We start from the raw sequence: 18,557 nt of genomic DNA, 5'->3' as shown, positions 1-18,557 counted from the left end.
CTGCCCCGCGGCTCGCCCGCTCCCGAGCGTGACCTCTTCCCCCGGGAGGGAGCGGTTTATCAGGCTGAAACGTGGACCTGGGTTCAGGAGTTTCCTCCTTCGCCCCGCTCCGAGCGTCGCGATGTTTTTGTCCTCGGCGCTTTATTTGTTCCCAGGCCTCGATGATATTTTTCTTAACGTAAACTCAGCTTCAAGTGTTTGGGCTTGGTGAATATGTAATTTATTTCTAAATACTGTTTGGGCTGAAGCTGTTGTGTTTCTCGCTGTTTTGTTTGAGGAGTAATACATTGCTCAAAAAGAGAATGATAACCGTTGTGCTCGAAGCGTGCAAGTTTTTTATGTACATTATTATCGTTTAGCATCACAGACTGCGTGCAGTGGAATTTGCCTAGGACGTGCATACTTAGGGGTATAAAACTCAGTCATCTGTAAAATTCTATGGCAATAGCCTACAATATTTGCATGTAAAGTGCCTATACCATAAGTCAATGAACTTTACAGGCTAGTGCTCTGAAATGTGGGTGGAAAGACCCTGTAACTGTCAGACAGTTTTCTAACCTTATTGGAAATCCTGCCCCTGTGGGGTGCGGCGTAGCCGTGCACTAGGATTTGACAGGTGTACAGGTGGTTCTGTGAAGTTTAATCTTGTAATGTTACATTTACAACTGTCTTCAAGCATGTAGACCCCCTGCTGGGGATGGGGTTTCACTAGGATGTGTAGGTAGCGAGTTTTGAAGTTAAGTTCAAACTGTACAGATACATGATTAACTGTTATACCTCCATCATTTTAAAAGAAAATAATAGTTCAGTATTGCTTTCTTAAAGCTAATTTTGCTGTTTAAAATGTTATATAGAAATTAAAATTTTAATAGTAGGATACATTGTATGCAGAATCATTCATATGTATAAAATCAGTAGGGGTAAACATTTAAATGTCCCTAAGGATCTTGATGATGCAGCATTCTTTTTTTAATTTCATTCTTGATAGTTGTCATTTTTTGTCAGAGCTTTAGTGTCATGATCAACGTATCTGTTGCTTCATGTTCAAATAAGGTTGCCCTTTGTTTCAGGCAGTAGACTACTCTTTAGGTTATGTTTTTGTAAGACCAGATTTTTTGCCTCTTTTGAAAAGCTCATTAGTTGTTCAGAAGCACGTTACTAGTGTTTTGGAAAAAGAAATAATTATTTATAAATTATATTAACAGCTTGAAATATAACATTAAAAATCTAGAAGACAAGAAAAATTGTCCTTAATATCTGCAATACCTTTTGCTCTTCTGCCTCCCCACTCCCAGCTCATATCATTCCACTACACTTTTTAAATGTTACAATTAGTGCTGCAGCCTGTTAATGAAGTATCATTAAAACGTTGTGGGTTTTGACATCATTATCTGTTTCTTTTCTAGAAGAACAGTGTGGCAATTGCTTTTCAGAGGGAGTGGTGTAGGAAGGAAGGAGACATTGATAACTTCCCTCTTAACATTTTTACTTTCATTTTTATTGTCTTCTGTTTGTGGAGTGTGTTTTAAAAAAAAAAAAAAAAAAAAGCAAGTTCGACAGCTGTGAGATGCCAGACAACATGACTTGTAAAGATTATTAAACAAGCAGCTACGAGGGTTCCTTTTGTGGAGCAGAGCCAGCCCAACACGCTTTGAGCTTTGCCGTTCATCTCAGTAGGAACAACCTAGAACTGGAATCCTGATGATGCAATCTGGATTGCTGCAGCAAGATGTTTTGTAGTCTTGTGGGTCCTAACTCACATGTATATCAACTCAATACCATTATTGAAATGCCAAAGTGAAATTCACAGATCAAAAAATGACATCTTGAAGTGTGTCGCTGTTGAGGTTTTAAAAAACAAAAGTGTCTATGATGTCTCTTTCTCAGGGTCATAGAATGATTAGTGATTTTAAAGTCTTGCAGACATTTTGAAGTACTGGAATTCTTCTCTGGGCACGTATCATGCATCTTGGTTATTTGTATTAATTACATTGGCACCGAGAGACTGGATGTAATAAGTTCATAATAACGTGCTGCCTGCCTAGAAGTGCTTGGTTCTAGTAAAAAACTGGGAGCAAGAGTATTGTTTCCACCTGACAAATGCAAATGGATATCCTTTCTCAGATTGTAGGAGCTATGTGTATCTTCGATTTGCAAATCTCCTTGGGGAATAAGTATTAAAAACTATGTTATTGCACAGTTCAATTTCAAATGTTAAGCCAAGTTTATAATAGGCTTAAGGCTCTATGTTGTTATCTTAGACTATATATGAGCAAATAATATTTTTTAGGCCAAAGACCTTATTTACAGCCTATTTTTTGCAAAACTCTATACCATTAAATAGTCTACCTGAAGTTTTCTCTGCTGTGTTTTCAAGCATTTCCAGACACACACCTAGAATAGTGAAAATGTGAAATAAGCATAGTTAATGAATCATATCCCACACAACATTTGAGGTGGAGTTTTGATCTCTTACAAGAGCCACAGTTGTCAGATCTCAACTCCTCATGAAATGTGAGAGGTGAGAATAAAGCAGCCTCTGTCAAGGACATGTTGTTAGGGACAATCTCTCAGAGAAAAGCAGGCAAATACAAAGTCTAATTGTATTTGGGAAGGTAGAGGAACCTTCTCTTTTAAGGGACCTATTTTGCCATAACTGATAACAATGATGCTTTTTTTCCTCCGTCAGGATTGTTTCTTTTCAAACACATAAAATCTCCGAACAGTTATGATTGGGAACATAGGTCTCCAGAAGAAGTGCCAGGAGAGTTGATGAAATTCAGTTCACAGTTGCCACCCACCAGTGTAAAACGAGCAGTTTCCATGTAAGATCAGTTGCACTGAAAAGCTGTAAATAATATGTGGAGCAGCAGAGGGTAGTTGCAAAAGGAGGGGTATTTAAGTGCTGGATAGTCATAGTATTTGATATGAGAGTAGTAATACATAATACTTGCACTTCCATTTTATTAGACTAGTAAAAGGCTGCTATGTATTGAGATGGAGTTTGAATACATGTTTTTGTAAGTGCTGTTCAAGAAGACTGTCTCGTCCCACGATTGGGACTGCTTCCTTCTCTGCTGATCTGCAGTATGACCAAACAAGATTTCTGTAAGATCTATGTTTTCATTTCTTGGCTTTCAAGAGTTAAAAAAGCGTCCTTAATGTTACAAATAGAAAATAGATTTAAAGAGTAAATAATATCTTGTATATAAAGTATATAGATAATTATTTTAATCTTTACTGTTTTCACTCTGCTTTTATAATTGCATAGTTAAACATTTATGCAACTATTGAACTCCATGATAAAATGCAAACACAAAGCCACACCCAGGTGCCTCTTGTAGATGGCATGCAGTTTGCACTGGGCCACGGCCGTGCCAGCAGCATAACCATCCCAGATAAATGAGACTTGAACAATTTGAAACTTGAAAAATATTCTCAGATTGATCCAAACACTGCTTCTCAGTAATGTGGGAAATAAGAATTTCAGCTGGTTTCGASTACTATATGTTTTCCATATATAGATGTGAGAATACTGATTCATTTTCCCTTTTTGAAACTCAGAATTGAGAAGAGGAGGTTTTTTAATCAAAATTTTAAGAAAATAATTCTGAGTAAAGATCAAATGAAGATACTTTGCCAAAAAGGAGAATTACTCAGCAAATAAAAGGCAGGTGAATATACAGGATTGCAATGTCTCAGTGGAAACTTAGTAATAGCAGTTACGAGGGCTATAATCAATCTAAGAAATGTTTACGTTCTTTCCAATTTTTTTTTAACATTTCTCTCTAGAGTATGAGATTCAAAATAGAAATTGGCCAGCTCATTACTAGTGTCTGGGGGCCTATTTAACTTGTCACATTTCTCCTAGGGAATATGTTTCTAAACAGGTAAACATAGACTGTAAACAGTAGATAACTTCAGTTTAGAGTTATTTCTGTAGAGGTTTTTCTTTGTGTATTTAATAGCGTTTTGGGCTTGATGCAGAATTTATGGTAGTCAGTGTGAGCTGTTACGTTTATTTCCATAATTCTTGGATTAAGCTCTTATGAGTRCTTATCTTCACTGCTTTTTCGTATGTAGCTTTTAGCCTTTTTTTGACAAGTATCAAATTTTGAATGATGTATGGGCAGGATTGTGTCCAAAATCGGCTTTCGTAGTCTTGTGTGAAATGTCATAAATGGGCAGGAACTGGGAATTCTGAAAATAATTAGAAAATCAGAGAAACTATGGATTTAGTTACAAGTGTGGTAGCTTAAATGCCTTTTAAAATATATATTGTATTTTAAGATGATGCCATTTACTTTACTATTTAATTTCAAACATTTAATTTTTGCTATGAACAGCACAAATGATTATCAGTATTGAAAATCAAAACTTTAAGTACTTATTGATTGTACGAGGGAAAGACAGTGTATACTTTTATGACTCTCTTCAATGTTCTACTTAAAGATCAGAAAATACATCTGAAACAATGTTTTCCCCACTTTGTGCTGTGTGTTTCACTTTRTGTGAACATGTCCAAACTACAAACGCTATGTCCCAAGAGAGCCCTGTGAAATAAGGAGAAATTTCGATTTTATAAATGGGGATAGTAATGCAGCAAAGTCAGTGCGAGATTGATAACAGAGCAAGGAATGAAATATTGACTTAAATTCTTACGTCAGTCTTCTAACCATTAGACAGACTCCTTCAGTGCTCCTTTAATTATGTTACTTAACAAAATTAAGGGGTGGAGGACAAGAATAGGAACTAATCTATTTACTGTCTGCCTAGGCTCTTAAGATTTATTTTAAAATAAATATCTGCACTACATCCCTTTACCTCATAAAGTAATTTTTGTCCCTTAGACTTGTTCGAGCCCACGCTAAATGCAGAATAGCTTTTAATCTCTGCGCTGTGTGAAGGTATTCAGCATCTCATTCACTCTTTTAACAGTACCTTTGAACAGTGCTTTCCAGCTGTGCTCACCTCTGTAGCTCTGGGGCAGTTAGATCTCTGTTAGGGGTTTTGTCGATTGACAGAAAAACAAAACAGTTGTCAATTACTACCACAGAACCCAGGAAGGAAGCACAGAATATAGTTGTGATGCGTTGCAGTAATTGCCACTTTTTTGGTTTTGAAAGTGAATTCTTACATAGGTTTCGCGTGTCATTTTAGATGGGAGAAGGTTCTGAGCTAGTTTCCTGGTAGCTGTCTAGTGTAGTGTCTTCTAGACTCTTTAATTCCCTTTTTCACATGGTGAGCTTCAGGGAAACAAGGGAGCAACTTGTATATTTATTTGAATTTGTCTTTAGTTTGATACAAAGTTCTAAATTTTGCAGTTGTCTCTGTGCTGGCTTGTTGCATTTCTTAATCTGGCATCGCTGTAAACAAAACATTTTTTTAACGTGAATTTACTTACTGAAATGTAAAGGTTCAGTTTTCTAGTAACATGAAGCCATGCTTTACTAATTTATTTTATTAGTTTAATAATATACCTGAATTACAGACTTGTAAGCCACCATTTATCTGTGTGTGCCGAATTGTTGTTCGGACCAGGAACTGTACRATACCATCATCAGAACCTGTAATAAAAGCTACTGCATGGAAGTTGGACCCCTGTTGAGACGTTACGGGAGGATTTGTGCAATATGCATAATACGTTTTTAATATAATGACTAGAAAATACTTAAAATAATCCATTTTCCTTTCCTTCTTTTAAAAAGAAGGCACTGGTAGTGCATATTTATTCATGCTTAAATACATACTGGTTAATTTAGCTTATTTTTTTTGGTGATGATTGATACATTATATCTGGCGTGGAATGGGATTTTTCCCTTTTATGCCCTGTAGAGTAGCGGTTTGCTAGGACTTAACAGGTCTGTATGTGTGGAAAGTGGGCCCCTGAAAATGCTGGTTTGAGTGAGTTACTATCCCGACCCTGTCTGGAAAAAGTCAGTTTTGTATTAGTCGGGCTCTTCCTGAGCGGGTGCTTGGTGCATTGAGCAGCCAAAGCCGGGTGTAAAGCACGTGTAGATTTGTRGTTTCAGTGATTGTAAATGCTGTCTTGTTTCTGTATTAAGAAAAGTTATCTTCTTTTAAATGTTTGAGTTATTCTGCATCACTGTAAATGTGCTTTATGGGATTTTGGTATGTTTTTGTATGTTTTCCTGCATTAGAGTTATCTTACTTTTTCAAAGACAAACAGGACTTTGCTGTGATACTGCATAAATCTAACTGCAGTGGAGTTTTGAGATTAATCCATAGGTCTAGACTAAACAGTCATTTTTGATGTCGTGATTTTATTGGCCATCGTTTCAATACCAAAGACTTCAAGGGTTGAACTGTCGTGTTCTAGGTGTGTGCCCTCTTCCATCATTGCAGAGGGTGGGTATGTAGAAGTCTGTCTTCTGCTGCATGGCTGCCACGTGATTTTTCTATTCCTTCATATGTGTTTGGAAATTTTGCGTTCCCTTTGGGTTTTGCATTTTAGCATGATGCTAAGTTTATGCTAGAGACTATTGCAAGTATTAAAACGTTGCCAGTCAGGTGTGGAAAGGTTTGATCTATGATGAATATAAAACAATTTAGGAAAAATCCCTAACACTAGAGCACTTGCACCAGAAAATCTGTTTTTGTTTTTGGTCCCCCCCCCCCCCCAATATGTAGTACCTTGGCTTGCAGGTTGTGATTTTACCATAATATAAAGTCTGATTTTGCAAATACAACTGCACCCACATGAAGAGCAGTTTRCTGGTAGAGTGCCGCAGTGTTGCTGTGTCAGCAACGCTTTTCCTGATGGGAGTAGACACACAGGCATGTGCTTCAGTTTGAAATCACTGAGAAAGTTTTACATTTCACTGTGGATGACTTTTGAATTTACTTTAAAGATAAGATTCTTAAGTGAAGAGCAAAGGACAATTATTATTATGAAAAGAGATGGAGCTTTGGGGTGTTTATTTTTTGGTCTTACAGCTTTAGGGTGATTAATCTGAAAAAACAGTTACTACACTTGTGCTTGTACATTGTTTTAAGTATAAAGATAGGCTTTATTTGTTTTGGTGGTTTCTGGAACAAAAATGATTTGCCTGGTGGTTTCTGAATAGAAAGGTGTTTWCTTCATACAAGTAGTTTATTCAAGTGTGATACAGCTATAGAGAGGTGTGCTTATGATCACTGTTAACTTTGAGGTAGGAAACGGAAGGATGTGTCTACTTGAATGATTGGTAAGGCTGTTTTGGCTTAGATTAATATTGTTCTGGTTTTGCATRAATTTTAGTTGATTATACAGGAATTTGTTAGTTTTCAGTTGACATAATAGGTCTGTTCAGTGACTTTATCAATGTGTTTAAATGAACAATTTAATATAAATAATTCCTCTAAACCACTTATTTGCACATGTAGAGAAGTCCTACAATGTGCTTTCTGTGCTTCACAGAATTATCAAAGTCTGTTACCAAAGACATTGATTTGAATACTAGATGTAAGATATTTTTTAACACAATAAAAGTAGAAATAAAAATATTTGTCTATAAGAGATTATTAACAAGGTGTTTTGGTATCATTGTGATATATCAGTAAATAATATTTTTTAATATCTTGCCTCAGATATTTTATACCTTTGAGAAGTAAAATTTCCTTTTTTTAATTGTGTGGATTGCAACTTCTGAAACCACAAGTTGTTTAAAGAAACCCGTGATGACCTCTCCAAGCATTTTGATAGATAAATATGAGCATGTTGCGCACTRTTGTTATTAACTTCCACTTATGTCTTTGTTTGCTTTTCAGGAGCTTGAAGAAATCCGCAAATGTGGAATGAAAAACTTCCGTAATATCCAGGTTGATGAAGCTAATTTATTGACCTGGCAAGGGCTTATTGTTCCTGTGAGTACAAACTACTACTTGTTCTAATGAGCTTTAAAATGATCTGCATTTCATTTGTATCATATGAATCCACAGTTTAGTAGCATTGTAGGTGACCGTATATAATCTTTGCATTCTGACAAGCTATTTTTATTATGAAGCCTGACACTCAGAGTTACAGTTTCTGCAAATGCCAGTTGTTTATAAATACAACATAAGTTTCTACAGAGAATATTGCAGCACCTCGAAGGTCTTTAGGACCTTGTACTCTGGGTAGTGAAGTGCAGTCCTGGATTTAATTCTTGGCTCTATTTAGACTTCCTTGTATAATCTTGAGCAAATATTGTATTTGAGAGTTTTGTGTATTTTGTTTTATCGAAGTCTGATAGTGTTACTGGGTGTCTCTTATAGCTAGTGTGAAGAAAAAYGTGTAGGTAATTGAAACGGATTCTAGTCTTCTCTGACAAATACCTGCTTGGGTGGTTCATAACTGCAGGCCTGGTCCAGCAAACAGCCGCAGCTGGCCAGGGCTGTGGCCTCAGTGATGACACTAGGTTACTTGGGAGAGGTGATGGAGGGGGAAGCAAATGCAGTTTGTGATTTATTACACCAAGCTAAAGCTACCAGATCTGTGTTTTCATAGGGAAAAGCCTGAGGTATGAAATACTACATTTACTCCTTAATAGATTTTTCTTTCTAATTGACTAGAAATTGAGTCAATGGATACAGTTTTTCAAGGACAAAATTGAACATTGGAAAAAGCTGGATGCAAAGAAAAGGTTGGATTTTCAGAACTGAACTCTGTGAAGCAGATCTCTTTAGTAAGGCACGAATTAATGCCAAAGGGCATTTTAAGTTTACAAAAAGCGTTGTGTTTTTTTTAAAAGAATGTTTAATAGAAGTAGATAACCACTGTATTACTCAATTTGAGAGGGATTTGTTACAATGGAGAAAGCAGGAATCTGGTCTGTTTGTTTCTTGGCTGAAGTCGCTTGGATTTTTACCTCCGTTGTTTTCCACTAGCATGTCCCGTGCTTGCTTCACTGCACGAGCTACCTCTGAGTCTGTGAAAATAGAAGTCATGTTAGTAGGTCATCAGTTCTGCTTTTTCTTGGGTTGTGCCTAAAGTGAGAGACCAGTGTAAATCTGTCTTTTTGTAAGACTTTGAAACGTTGATTTGCCAGTGCCTCTGCTTTGTTATTTGAAGACTATTCCTGAACTTGGATCGTGCAGACTCCACTGAGATGCTTGCTAGGCCTTTGAACCAGAAATACTGTAGAACAACAGATTGAGTTTACTCTGCTTGCTTATACTTGTTCAAGTAATGGCTTTGTGTGGTTTGAGGCTGCACCTGCAGACAAAGGAAGCARGATTTGACACTAAAATCTGACATTGCTCCTACATAGCTCATACACAATACCCTCTATAGGCCACTCTGATATTTGTGGTTCATGTTTAATAGTTTACTGCTTTGATGCTACTTTGAAGTGGTATAAGGTAGGTAAAAATAACCTGCTGTCTGATTAAAATAAATATATATATATATATATATATGTATGTATGTATGTATATGATTATTCTCGTTAAAATTAGTGGTGTACAGGTAGGCAACTATTTTTAACAAAGTTTCAGCTCACCAGAATATGAGCTTAATATTTGCTTTGCAGACGTTCAGGACCTTGCAAGTGTTATTAAACAGCACTGCAGGTTTCATACCTGCCTTTTGATTTATACTATGCCATGTACAAGGGCATAAATTTAGCCTTAAATTCACTATCAGTGTAGTTAAGAGGGAATTTTGTCCTGAAATCTATATTTATTGTAGTACTTAACTTTATTAAGTGATGTACCTGTTTGAAGAGTAATATGGGTTACTATTTGGAGGATATGCTATAAATGGTGTTTCCTTTCTTAGCTTATTTTTTTTCTAGCTATTGCACTACTGGAGTTCATGATTTAAAAATGGAAAATACAAGCTGGTTGAAAATTTTGTTTTTTATGCTGAGTTCTTGCTTTTAAAGTGTTACGTGTTGTATCCAATTTAGAAAATGTTCTTGTTTAAGATTTAATGACAARTTACTCATATTCTCATGGGACCAATCAGTTACTGCTTATTAAACTCTAAAAGGCTGGCCAAAATAATTCATAGTTATAGTGAAGGTTTCATTTTAACTATGTATTGAGTAGTGCKCATATAGAATTACTGTGAAAGATACTATTTTTAAAGTTGCTATCCTCGTTGTAGGTAACACGTCCTTCAGAGCAATAGTTAGTTTTTAAGGAAAAGTATTTGCTCAGTTGAAAAACAAATTGGAGATAGTTTGTCATTTCATGTGCGGTTGTTATAAAACTCATTTGCCCAGTCTAAATTATGGAATAAGGTAGTTTGTATTCTGTATGTTAAAAATAGTCTTGTTTGGTGTTGAAATCAAACAAATGGTGTCTATCTACCTCAGGCCCCTTGTCCTTGTAAGACATACTGTTGTTCTGAAAATTTCACCTCGCTTTAAAACTGCTTGTTATGGACAGAATTTTGCCGAGTGAAAATACTCCAGGTAAACACAAAGGAAATGTTTGTTGTTTTTGTTTCAATATTTGTAATTCTGACTCTGTTCCTTTTTCAGTGTCAGAGTAAATACAACAGGAATGATCAGAAACAAATTGCTTGAAAATTCTATATTTCTTCTGTTGAAATGATGAGCAACCCCTTTAMATGCATTTTATATTCAATTTATTGCTGAACCATACTGAAGAACTGTTCTGCCTGAAAGAGTTGAGCAGAAAATAGACATTTTTCAGTCAGATCCATTCCTTTATCAATTCACTGAACATCTTCACAAATTATTGCATGTGATGGGGGTAGAAACAAGTAACTAGTGAGAGAAGAGGGCAGTAGCTGCTTAACTTGTCACTGCCACCAAAAAGTTTTTTTTCTTAAACTTCCAAAATTTTTAGGGTTACTTGGATGAAAAGTGTTTTTTAAGCCACTTTACCTCTTCATTTGGCTGCAAAAATTGTTGAAATTATTTAGAATCACACAAGCAGACTTTCCATATGGATGTAACTAAAATTTAAACTTATCTATTGAATAACATTTCGATATAAATCACCTCCCTCCAATATTGGTAAACTCTTCCAACTTGCAAAATGACTTTGACTGAAGGAAGTAGTCTGRTTGGTAATGGAGAATGTGTATGATTATAATTTATACAAACTGGAAGCTTTGATTTTTGTTCCTTCCTTCGAGGAACACTTCGAGTGTTTGGAAAGGCTTCATGCCATAGTTAGTGTTTTCAGTGCAAAATGATATTTTTATAAACTTTAGAAGTAGCAATTGTTTTATTTTTCTTCTGGCTTGCTTTTACTGCTAAGCATTTGAAAMGATATTGATAGGCAAACAGGTTTTCTAAATGAGATGCTGGGCATTTTTTTCCCCCGTTTCAGCGTGAAGAATTACTTTGTCTACTTCACAGTCCTCTCATCATCTCCTTCAAAAACGGTCTGATAAGAGTTGGTGCTAAAACTGCATACAAATTCAGAATGTTCTCATCAGCAGATGCAGTGAATATCTATCTTTAGTACAAATGAATGCTCAGCAAATTTTTATGCAGTCAGCTAGAGCAAAAAGGTTCTCAGAACATGTAGGGTAGTCTGACAAATGAAATTGTTTTGCTGTTGTACGACCGTGTTGTGAGACACACAGAATAAYTAGGTTTAGAGATACCAATTTTCTTTGTCAGGTTTCCTGTTTGTATCTCAGAAAGCGTTTAAAAAGTTTTTGAAATACTCAATTGTGAATAAAAATATTTACTAGCTAGGACCCTGAGCACAAAGTAAATGAGATTGGATGCTTTCTTACCAGCGGAAATGTTGGCCAACCTTCAGAACAATGGTAATCTGCTTTTTTCCAAGGTGAATACAGAGATTGTAGAAACTTTATTGCCTCTCCTTTGGCAAACTGATTATGATGTTTCCTGACATATAGACATGRCGGTCTGCCTTGGGAAAAAGTACCTTGAAAAGATCTTTTTATAGATTGAAGTCTGTAGAGTGTGTTTGCTTAAGCTGTATCCATTAGAATATACCAGATTTTTGATGTTCTGTCTTCTCATTGCAGGACAATCCTCCATATGACAAAGGAGCCTTCAGAATCGAAATCAACTTTCCAGCAGAATATCCATTCAAACCTCCTAAGATTACATTTAAAACAAAGATCTATCACCCTAATATCGATGAAAAGGGGCAGGTTTGTCTGCCAGTAATTAGTGCTGAAAACTGGAAGCCAGCAACCAAAACTGACCAAGGTAGGACTCCATGTGGAGAAAGAACTTGATATTGAGAAACTTAGTATTGTGTGTTTGAAACTAATAGCAGTTTCAGCTTGTCATCTGGTTACAGCTTTCCTACTGTATAACTTGTTACAAGGTTTGCATCATGAATCACACTTTTTGAGCACAATGTGCAGCTCTTAGAATCTCATTTTGCCATTGCAACATAAGGTAGTGACRCTCTTGGTATCTTGCTGTAGTGGCATTTCTGCTTACAGGAAACCTCAAAACTCTTAATGACTGAMGAGTTTAAAATAATTTCCTTGACATATTAAAGAAAAAAAAAATCATTTCTGGTTGTTGTGTGGGGGTGTATTTTGTGTTTCTTTTAAAGCAGTGACTTTAAAATCTAGAGAAGTTCGGTACATTTCTGGTTGAAAGAGAGGGTCTAAAACCCCAGGGCTTTCTGTATTTTATAATCTGTGCAATGTGGCTTAGTGAATTCAACATCTGGTTTGAAATAACTGGGGAGCTATAAACAAAAACTGAAATCGTAACACAAATTAACCCTTAGTTCTTAAAAGATGGCTGCTGTGAAGCTTACTGTATGGTGTATCATTGGATAAGAACTTAAATATTTTAAAGACAAATGTTTCTTTGGATTTGTGGGTAGACTGAGGCTGTGATCTCAATAGGTTTTTTCTGTTGCTCTTCTAATAATTTTTGTGCTGAGAAATCCATGTTTTTTAGAAGATGCAATTAGTTTGATATTCAGTGTTTATTGTAYTTACAAAACCAGTGAGCGTTCCTGCAATAATTACAAGGATAATATTAGGAGTCCAAATTAGTAGCAGTTTAGTCCAGGGTAAAAGTTGTAGTGAGACTGAAGAATCTTGCTTTGCAAAACAAAATACATCCTTCCTCCCAGACCCTTTTTTAAGTTTTTTTTTTTTTTTCGCTTGAATTGTATTCCTGATAGTAAACAATACTGTACTTAGGATTTCTTTTCTGTRTACTTCTATATGCTTATAAAACTTACTAGATTTTTCACAATAATCTTGCCCCAGAAACAAAATAAGAAAATTCCTTTACTTGCTTGGGAAAGAGCAAATGATGATTGAATGCAAAGGGGATGGGGAAAACAACATGAGTCTGCTAAACTCAAAATAAGTGAGTGAAGATCTTATGTTTTGTAGTTAATTTATCTCAGATTATACCAGAGATAGAGCCCTGGGAGGAAAGAAACTAGAGCAATGTGTAGAAGGTTTACATTAAAAATGTAGCCGTTGTCTTAGTCTTATTTGTGTATTGCCTTCTCTAGTTAAGTAAAGGAACGACATACCACCTCTGCCTAGCTTGAAATGCAAGCTGGCATCAGCTGGAGCTGCTGAGGCAACTGTTTGCCTGTGGAAATAGTCAGTTCTCACTGAAAAGTAGCAAAATCCTCTCTGAAGAAGGGCATAAAAGCTGTCTTAAAATCAGAATTTGTAACAAGTCACAGGTACCAAAATATTACAGACCTTAGTTTTTCTCTTTTGYGGCCTTTCATCTGTCTGTTTTTCTTCTTTCTTCAAGAAGTCATCTCAGTTTCTGGTGTTGTTACCTCATCTTTGCRCAAAGCCACAACAAAATACTAACAGTCTGGCTTAAGTGTCTGTTCCTCTATCCAAAACTCTTCTTCACTGAAAGATAAACTTCAGTCTATTTGCCTCTTAGGGCTTTTTAAAGGAAATAACACAACATTATTAGTACAATATTAAGACTTTTTTTTGATTGATCAGGTGTCAGGAAATAGAAAGATCAGGTTCATCATATGTCATTAACTCCCTAACCTTATACGTGCTAAATGTGTATACTATAACTGTGCTTTTTATCAGTTTACGCTTAATACTAAAGCAGACTGTTATAACGGTACAGTTTTAAAATGCCGTGCCTATTGGGACAACTAGTGTTACAACGATGCTGATTTTTGAGTTGTGTGTTAGATTACCTTAATAACACAGTAATACTTTTTCTATGGTGTTTTAGCATGTTTTACTGAGTGAAAAGGGATTGTCGCATGCAATATTGATACTAGTTTTGTAAGGAATCATTAATATGGTAACTGTCAGAGGTACAGGACTGGCGAGTTACTGTGAAGTAAGCTAGTGCCAGTGCTACTTATATAGTTTGATTACAGTTTAAACTCTGATTTGTAAGAATATGTGAGCTCAGCATCCTCCCAGCTACAGATCGTCAAGCTTACTTTTCTGGATTTTGAGTATTTGTTTTGAGTACCATACCCCATTCCCATTACGTAAGGGTGGGAAAGAGCCCCGAAAAATACGTACTCTACAAGACATCCCTCCAGTATCCTAGCAGCAATAAATATTATAAGAACTTACATTACCAAGCTAGGGAGAACCCAGGTAAGCAGGTACATAGCAGTTTCAAAACAAGTGGCGGACCGCAGCTTTCCCTGCGGTGTGGCTGGGCTGGGGAGCGCCTTGCTGCTGGCCGTGGTGGCTGCCCACGTTTCGCGCAAGTTCACGAGAAGGCAGCTGGCTCTCATGAGGAAGGCATAAAGTTAACCGAGTTTGGGGATCCTTGCTTTAARAAGTCGTGGGGTGCTGCTGTGTTGTTTTGCCTACCACAACCATATCTCAGATGGAATTTATTAATAATGTCAGGTAGTAGGATACTTTTTTTCCATGTACCCGTGTGCTGTAGAGGTGTCCGGTTACACGTAATGCCTTTAATGGCTGGATACGAGGACTCATGATTTTTGTAACCAGTTCAGTTTTAGATGGTCATGGGAATATACGTGAGAAAAATGCAGCATGAAATAATCACTGCAGCCTGCGAGGTTCATTGCATAGTGTGAAGTATAGTTCAGATAATGTAAGAATGACGTTTCCGTTGACAGCATTATGGGAATGCTGATGAATAGTTGTAGACAGTGGGGCAAAAAGCATCATGCAGTTCTTACCCATTTGTGTAAACCAGTATACTAGTTACCCRGTATCTCTCTGGTAGCAGATGTATTTGGAAGTACTTGTTAGAATAATAGGAGGAGAGTTATAGATAAAGCTTAAGAAACCATTACCAAAAGCAAGCCCAGTTACCCCTGCAACACTGTGACAGATGTTAGGAAAAAACCTGTAGTGAGGAAAATTCTGGTGCCAGCTTTACCAAATCTGTTTTAGATGAGCTTGTCTGTAAAACTTTGTTTCTTCCTTAACCATATAAAGAATATATCATTGATGGAATTCCAGTTACACAGGAAATAATGTGTAGTTCACTTTTGTCAGTACTGAAGTTGATTTAGTTTTCAAATGTGGTTTTCTGCTGCTTTTTCACTGTTGTTATTAAACTAAAGCTTGGTGTGTTGCTATAGCTTGTTTATTCCATGTATTGGTCCGCTCTTTAAAGACCTTAGATTTATAGGGATGTATTTAAATGCAGTTTAAGTTCTCCTATTATTGGGACATATTGCTTACGTCTTGATTTTAAAAATTAACTGTGTTAGTGTCTGACAATATTTATACTTTTTTTGACAGTAATCCAGTCCCTCATAGCACTGGTGAATGATCCACAGCCCGAGCATCCCCTTCGGGCTGACCTAGCTGAAGAATACTCTAAGGACCGTAAAAAATTCTGTAAGAATGCTGAAGAGTTTACAAAGAAATATGGTGAAAAGCGACCAGTGGACTAAAATCTGACACAATTGATGTCAGCAACGTATGATAGAAGATCGGAGCAGTGCATTTCAGACACCCCGTAAAGCAGGACTCTATGGAAAATTGACAAGTGCCACCTTTCGGTGTTAACTTGTGGCTGTTACTAACTTTCTACAGTTTTCTTAATCAAAAGTGGGCTAGGTAACCTGTAAAGAAAGGATTAAAAATTTAAGATGTTCTAGTTCTGCTTTCTTTGTTTAAAAATCACTGCTTCAATATACTTTAAAGTATGCTGTTTTCTTTTTCTTGTCAGAATTTATCAAAAATATCTTAGACTTATATTCTGCCCTTAAATTGAAAAGGTTATGGCTGTCATTTCTTATTTTTTCCTTGCAGTTCCCACTATCTTGAGTTCATTTAATTCTTCATTGAATTTTTCCCCCTCCCCAAGCTGATGTCTTAGAGAAATTATCCCAGTTCTGGCAGAAAATGATTGAGTGTTTGGCAGTTTTGTTTACTTTTCTCTTTAAATGTTGCACTGTGCTTTGTGGGACTTATTGCAAGTTCCCCATAACTTCAGTTTGTAACATAATAAACAAAAACAGATGAACCCCACAGAAACAATCAGAAATAATGTCCAGGTCTTATGTAAATCTGGCTGATGTTACTACAATAATGTTTATTAAACGGGGAAACCCAAGATTTTGTGTGCGTGATTGAATTAAAATGCTGCTTATGTCCTGCTTTTGGAAAACTTTGGGGGAAAAAAATCTGTAGCAAGTGAATAGTGGAATGTGATTGTGAACTTCTCTCACTTCTGTTCTTAGTACCTATGCAGAGTAGCTAGGAAAAATTGCACAGAACAACACTGCAACCAAGTTAGAAGAGTTTCAGAAATTGGGGACCAGGAGGTGCCAAAGTAATTAACATTTCCAAAAAGTATTGACTTTTTAACTCCAAGAACAATTTATCTTGAACTTAAATGCTAAATCTGACAGCACTGCTAGTCCTCAAGAGTAGATTTTTTTAATCAGAATGCATATGGAACACCTGTATTTTATGGGATGGCACACTCCTCCCACTTCCCCATCCAATTACTGTACAGTTCTTACTGAAATTATGAGGATAGGATTAAGCAATAAACTGTAATAGAGTACACTTCACTACTACTGTTCATGTGCTTTAATAATACACACACAAGTTGGCTGATTTAATGAATGCTTCATGTATCATTCTAATTTAATCAGGCAGAACTGTTTTCCTTTGCTCCAGGGCACACCTATGCATGCTAAAGGAAGCCCTTCCAGTTCAGAATTGAGCATCTTTTATTGTGTCTCTATTCTTCTGGCTGCCTGTCCTTTTTCTCCTGAATCTCCAGTGTGATCATAGCTCTACAGTCAAACTGCCATACAGTCAAACTGCCGCCCTCTCCCTTCCCACAGAATTTGGGCATGTTATTGAGCAAGCAGGTTTATCTCCAGAAATCCATAAGCGTATGGGAGTACATATCATTTTGATGTGCAGGAAGTTGCATTAGAAAATCCCTCACATCCAGATGGGTATTTGTACTCCTGAAATCAGTCTGAATACAGCCTCTGCCTTTGCGACATTTCAGAACCAGTATGTCAAGCAGTAGGTCTCGGTTTTCATGTCTTGTATATTTGCTCTTTCTTCCATTCATCCCTCTCATTCAGCTTTGATTTCAGATTTAGTGTAAACAATGACAGCCCAGTACCTCACCTCTGTTGAACCTCACCTCTGTTGAAAGTAAAATTTTTTTTATAAGTTAGGGAGCTAAGAAATTTTATGTTTAAGTGTTCTTAGACAGATTCTTTGGCAGGTAAATAAAGTTAAACCACATTCACCTTATTTACGGAAACTTGCATTTTGTAAGTGTTTTCAGGCTTGTGAGAGCACTGTCTATTACCAAATTTTCACATCTTTGTGTCTTCATTTACAGAAAGTTGGTACTGATTTTGTTTCATTCACGCTCACTCAGATTCATAATAAAATAATGCCAAATTATCTGTCAAACTGAAGTGTGTGTAACTTATGCATCAGATACTTAAATGAGTCTCTGTTCCTTTGATCACGACTGTTGGCATGGAAACTTGCATTCTCTACATTTTCTTTTTTATTTAAAAATGAAACTGTAGCACTAGTTTGCTGCCCTCGTTACTACTAAATAGCATACTTTCTGGTTGTAAACCTCTCAGGTTAAATACTGCATTTATTTGAATCAGCGTGACTTGGATGCCATTGAAAGGGAACTGAAAGGGCTGCGTAATTCAAGGAAATGCGGTCTGGACTCGTGCAGGCCCACAGCGATGCTATACCAGCCGTTCCAGTGTCGTCTGTAAAGGTCCCATAGAAGGAAATTATTACTCTCAGTTCTCTGGGTGGTTCTGTATAGCTCAATTTCTAAACTACAAGATGTGTAACCCAAGTGATGGCTTTTGTTCGTAGGTGCCCTCTGAAAAAGAAAGATCAGTTACTGTACTGTACAGTTGAAGAGGGGAGAAAAAATGATATCAAAGTACGAAGATCTGCGTTAACTCAGGAAATCAAGCTCGCCTTCTCTCTGGTTCCCTAAGCCATGCTGAACTCTTAACATGCAGTTTAAGATTCAAAATAAAAGCAACATACTGGTGAAACTACACCCAAGAGTACTGGTATAGGCTTTCTGCAATTCCATTCTGCTACCCTAATAAAAATGCTCTCAAAGGCTTCGTGGCATGGTTTTATTTTCAGAGAGACTGGGTTTTCATTTATTTGTTCTTAAGTA

The 18,557-nt window shown here is 36.5% G+C and overlaps 1 protein-coding gene across 1 annotated transcript; it reads left to right on the top strand.

Annotated features, from left to right (window-relative positions):
- The first annotated feature begins 7,151 nt into the window (after positions 1 to 7,151).
- On the top strand, positions 7,152 to 18,501 carry UBE2L3 (ubiquitin conjugating enzyme E2 L3). The gene is made up of 4 exons (XM_085302757.1): positions 7,152 to 7,172; positions 7,771 to 7,866; positions 11,963 to 12,149; positions 15,653 to 18,501. Exons 1-4 carry the CDS (start codon positions 7,152 to 7,154, stop codon positions 15,805 to 15,807), a joined length of 459 nt encoding a protein of 152 aa, XP_085158883.1. The 3' UTR covers positions 15,808 to 18,501.
- The last annotated feature ends 56 nt before the right edge of the window (positions 18,502 to 18,557 follow it).

This window comes from Rhea americana, unplaced genomic scaffold (assembly GCF_003343005.1).
Source record: "Rhea americana isolate MKP2758 unplaced genomic scaffold, rheAme1 scaffold_191, whole genome shotgun sequence".
Classification (NCBI taxonomy): Eukaryota; Metazoa; Chordata; class Aves; order Rheiformes; family Rheidae; genus Rhea; species Rhea americana.
Note: the sequence above shows the minus strand (reverse complement) of the source record. Positions and strands in the feature narration are given on the sequence as shown.

What these genes read in the sequence shown, in the direction of transcription:
- UBE2L3 (XM_085302757.1), top strand. Translation starts at nt 7,152, where the DNA reads ATGATCACTGTTAACTTTGAG. An exon ending in GGCAAGGGCTTATTGTTCCT is followed by an intron (nt 7,867 to 11,962) that starts GTGAGTACAAAC and finishes TTCTCATTGCAG; the next exon opens with GACAATCCTCCATATGACAA. An exon ending in AGCAACCAAAACTGACCAAG is followed by an intron (nt 12,150 to 15,652) that starts GTAGGACTCCAT and finishes TTTTTTTGACAG; the next exon opens with TAATCCAGTCCCTCATAGCA.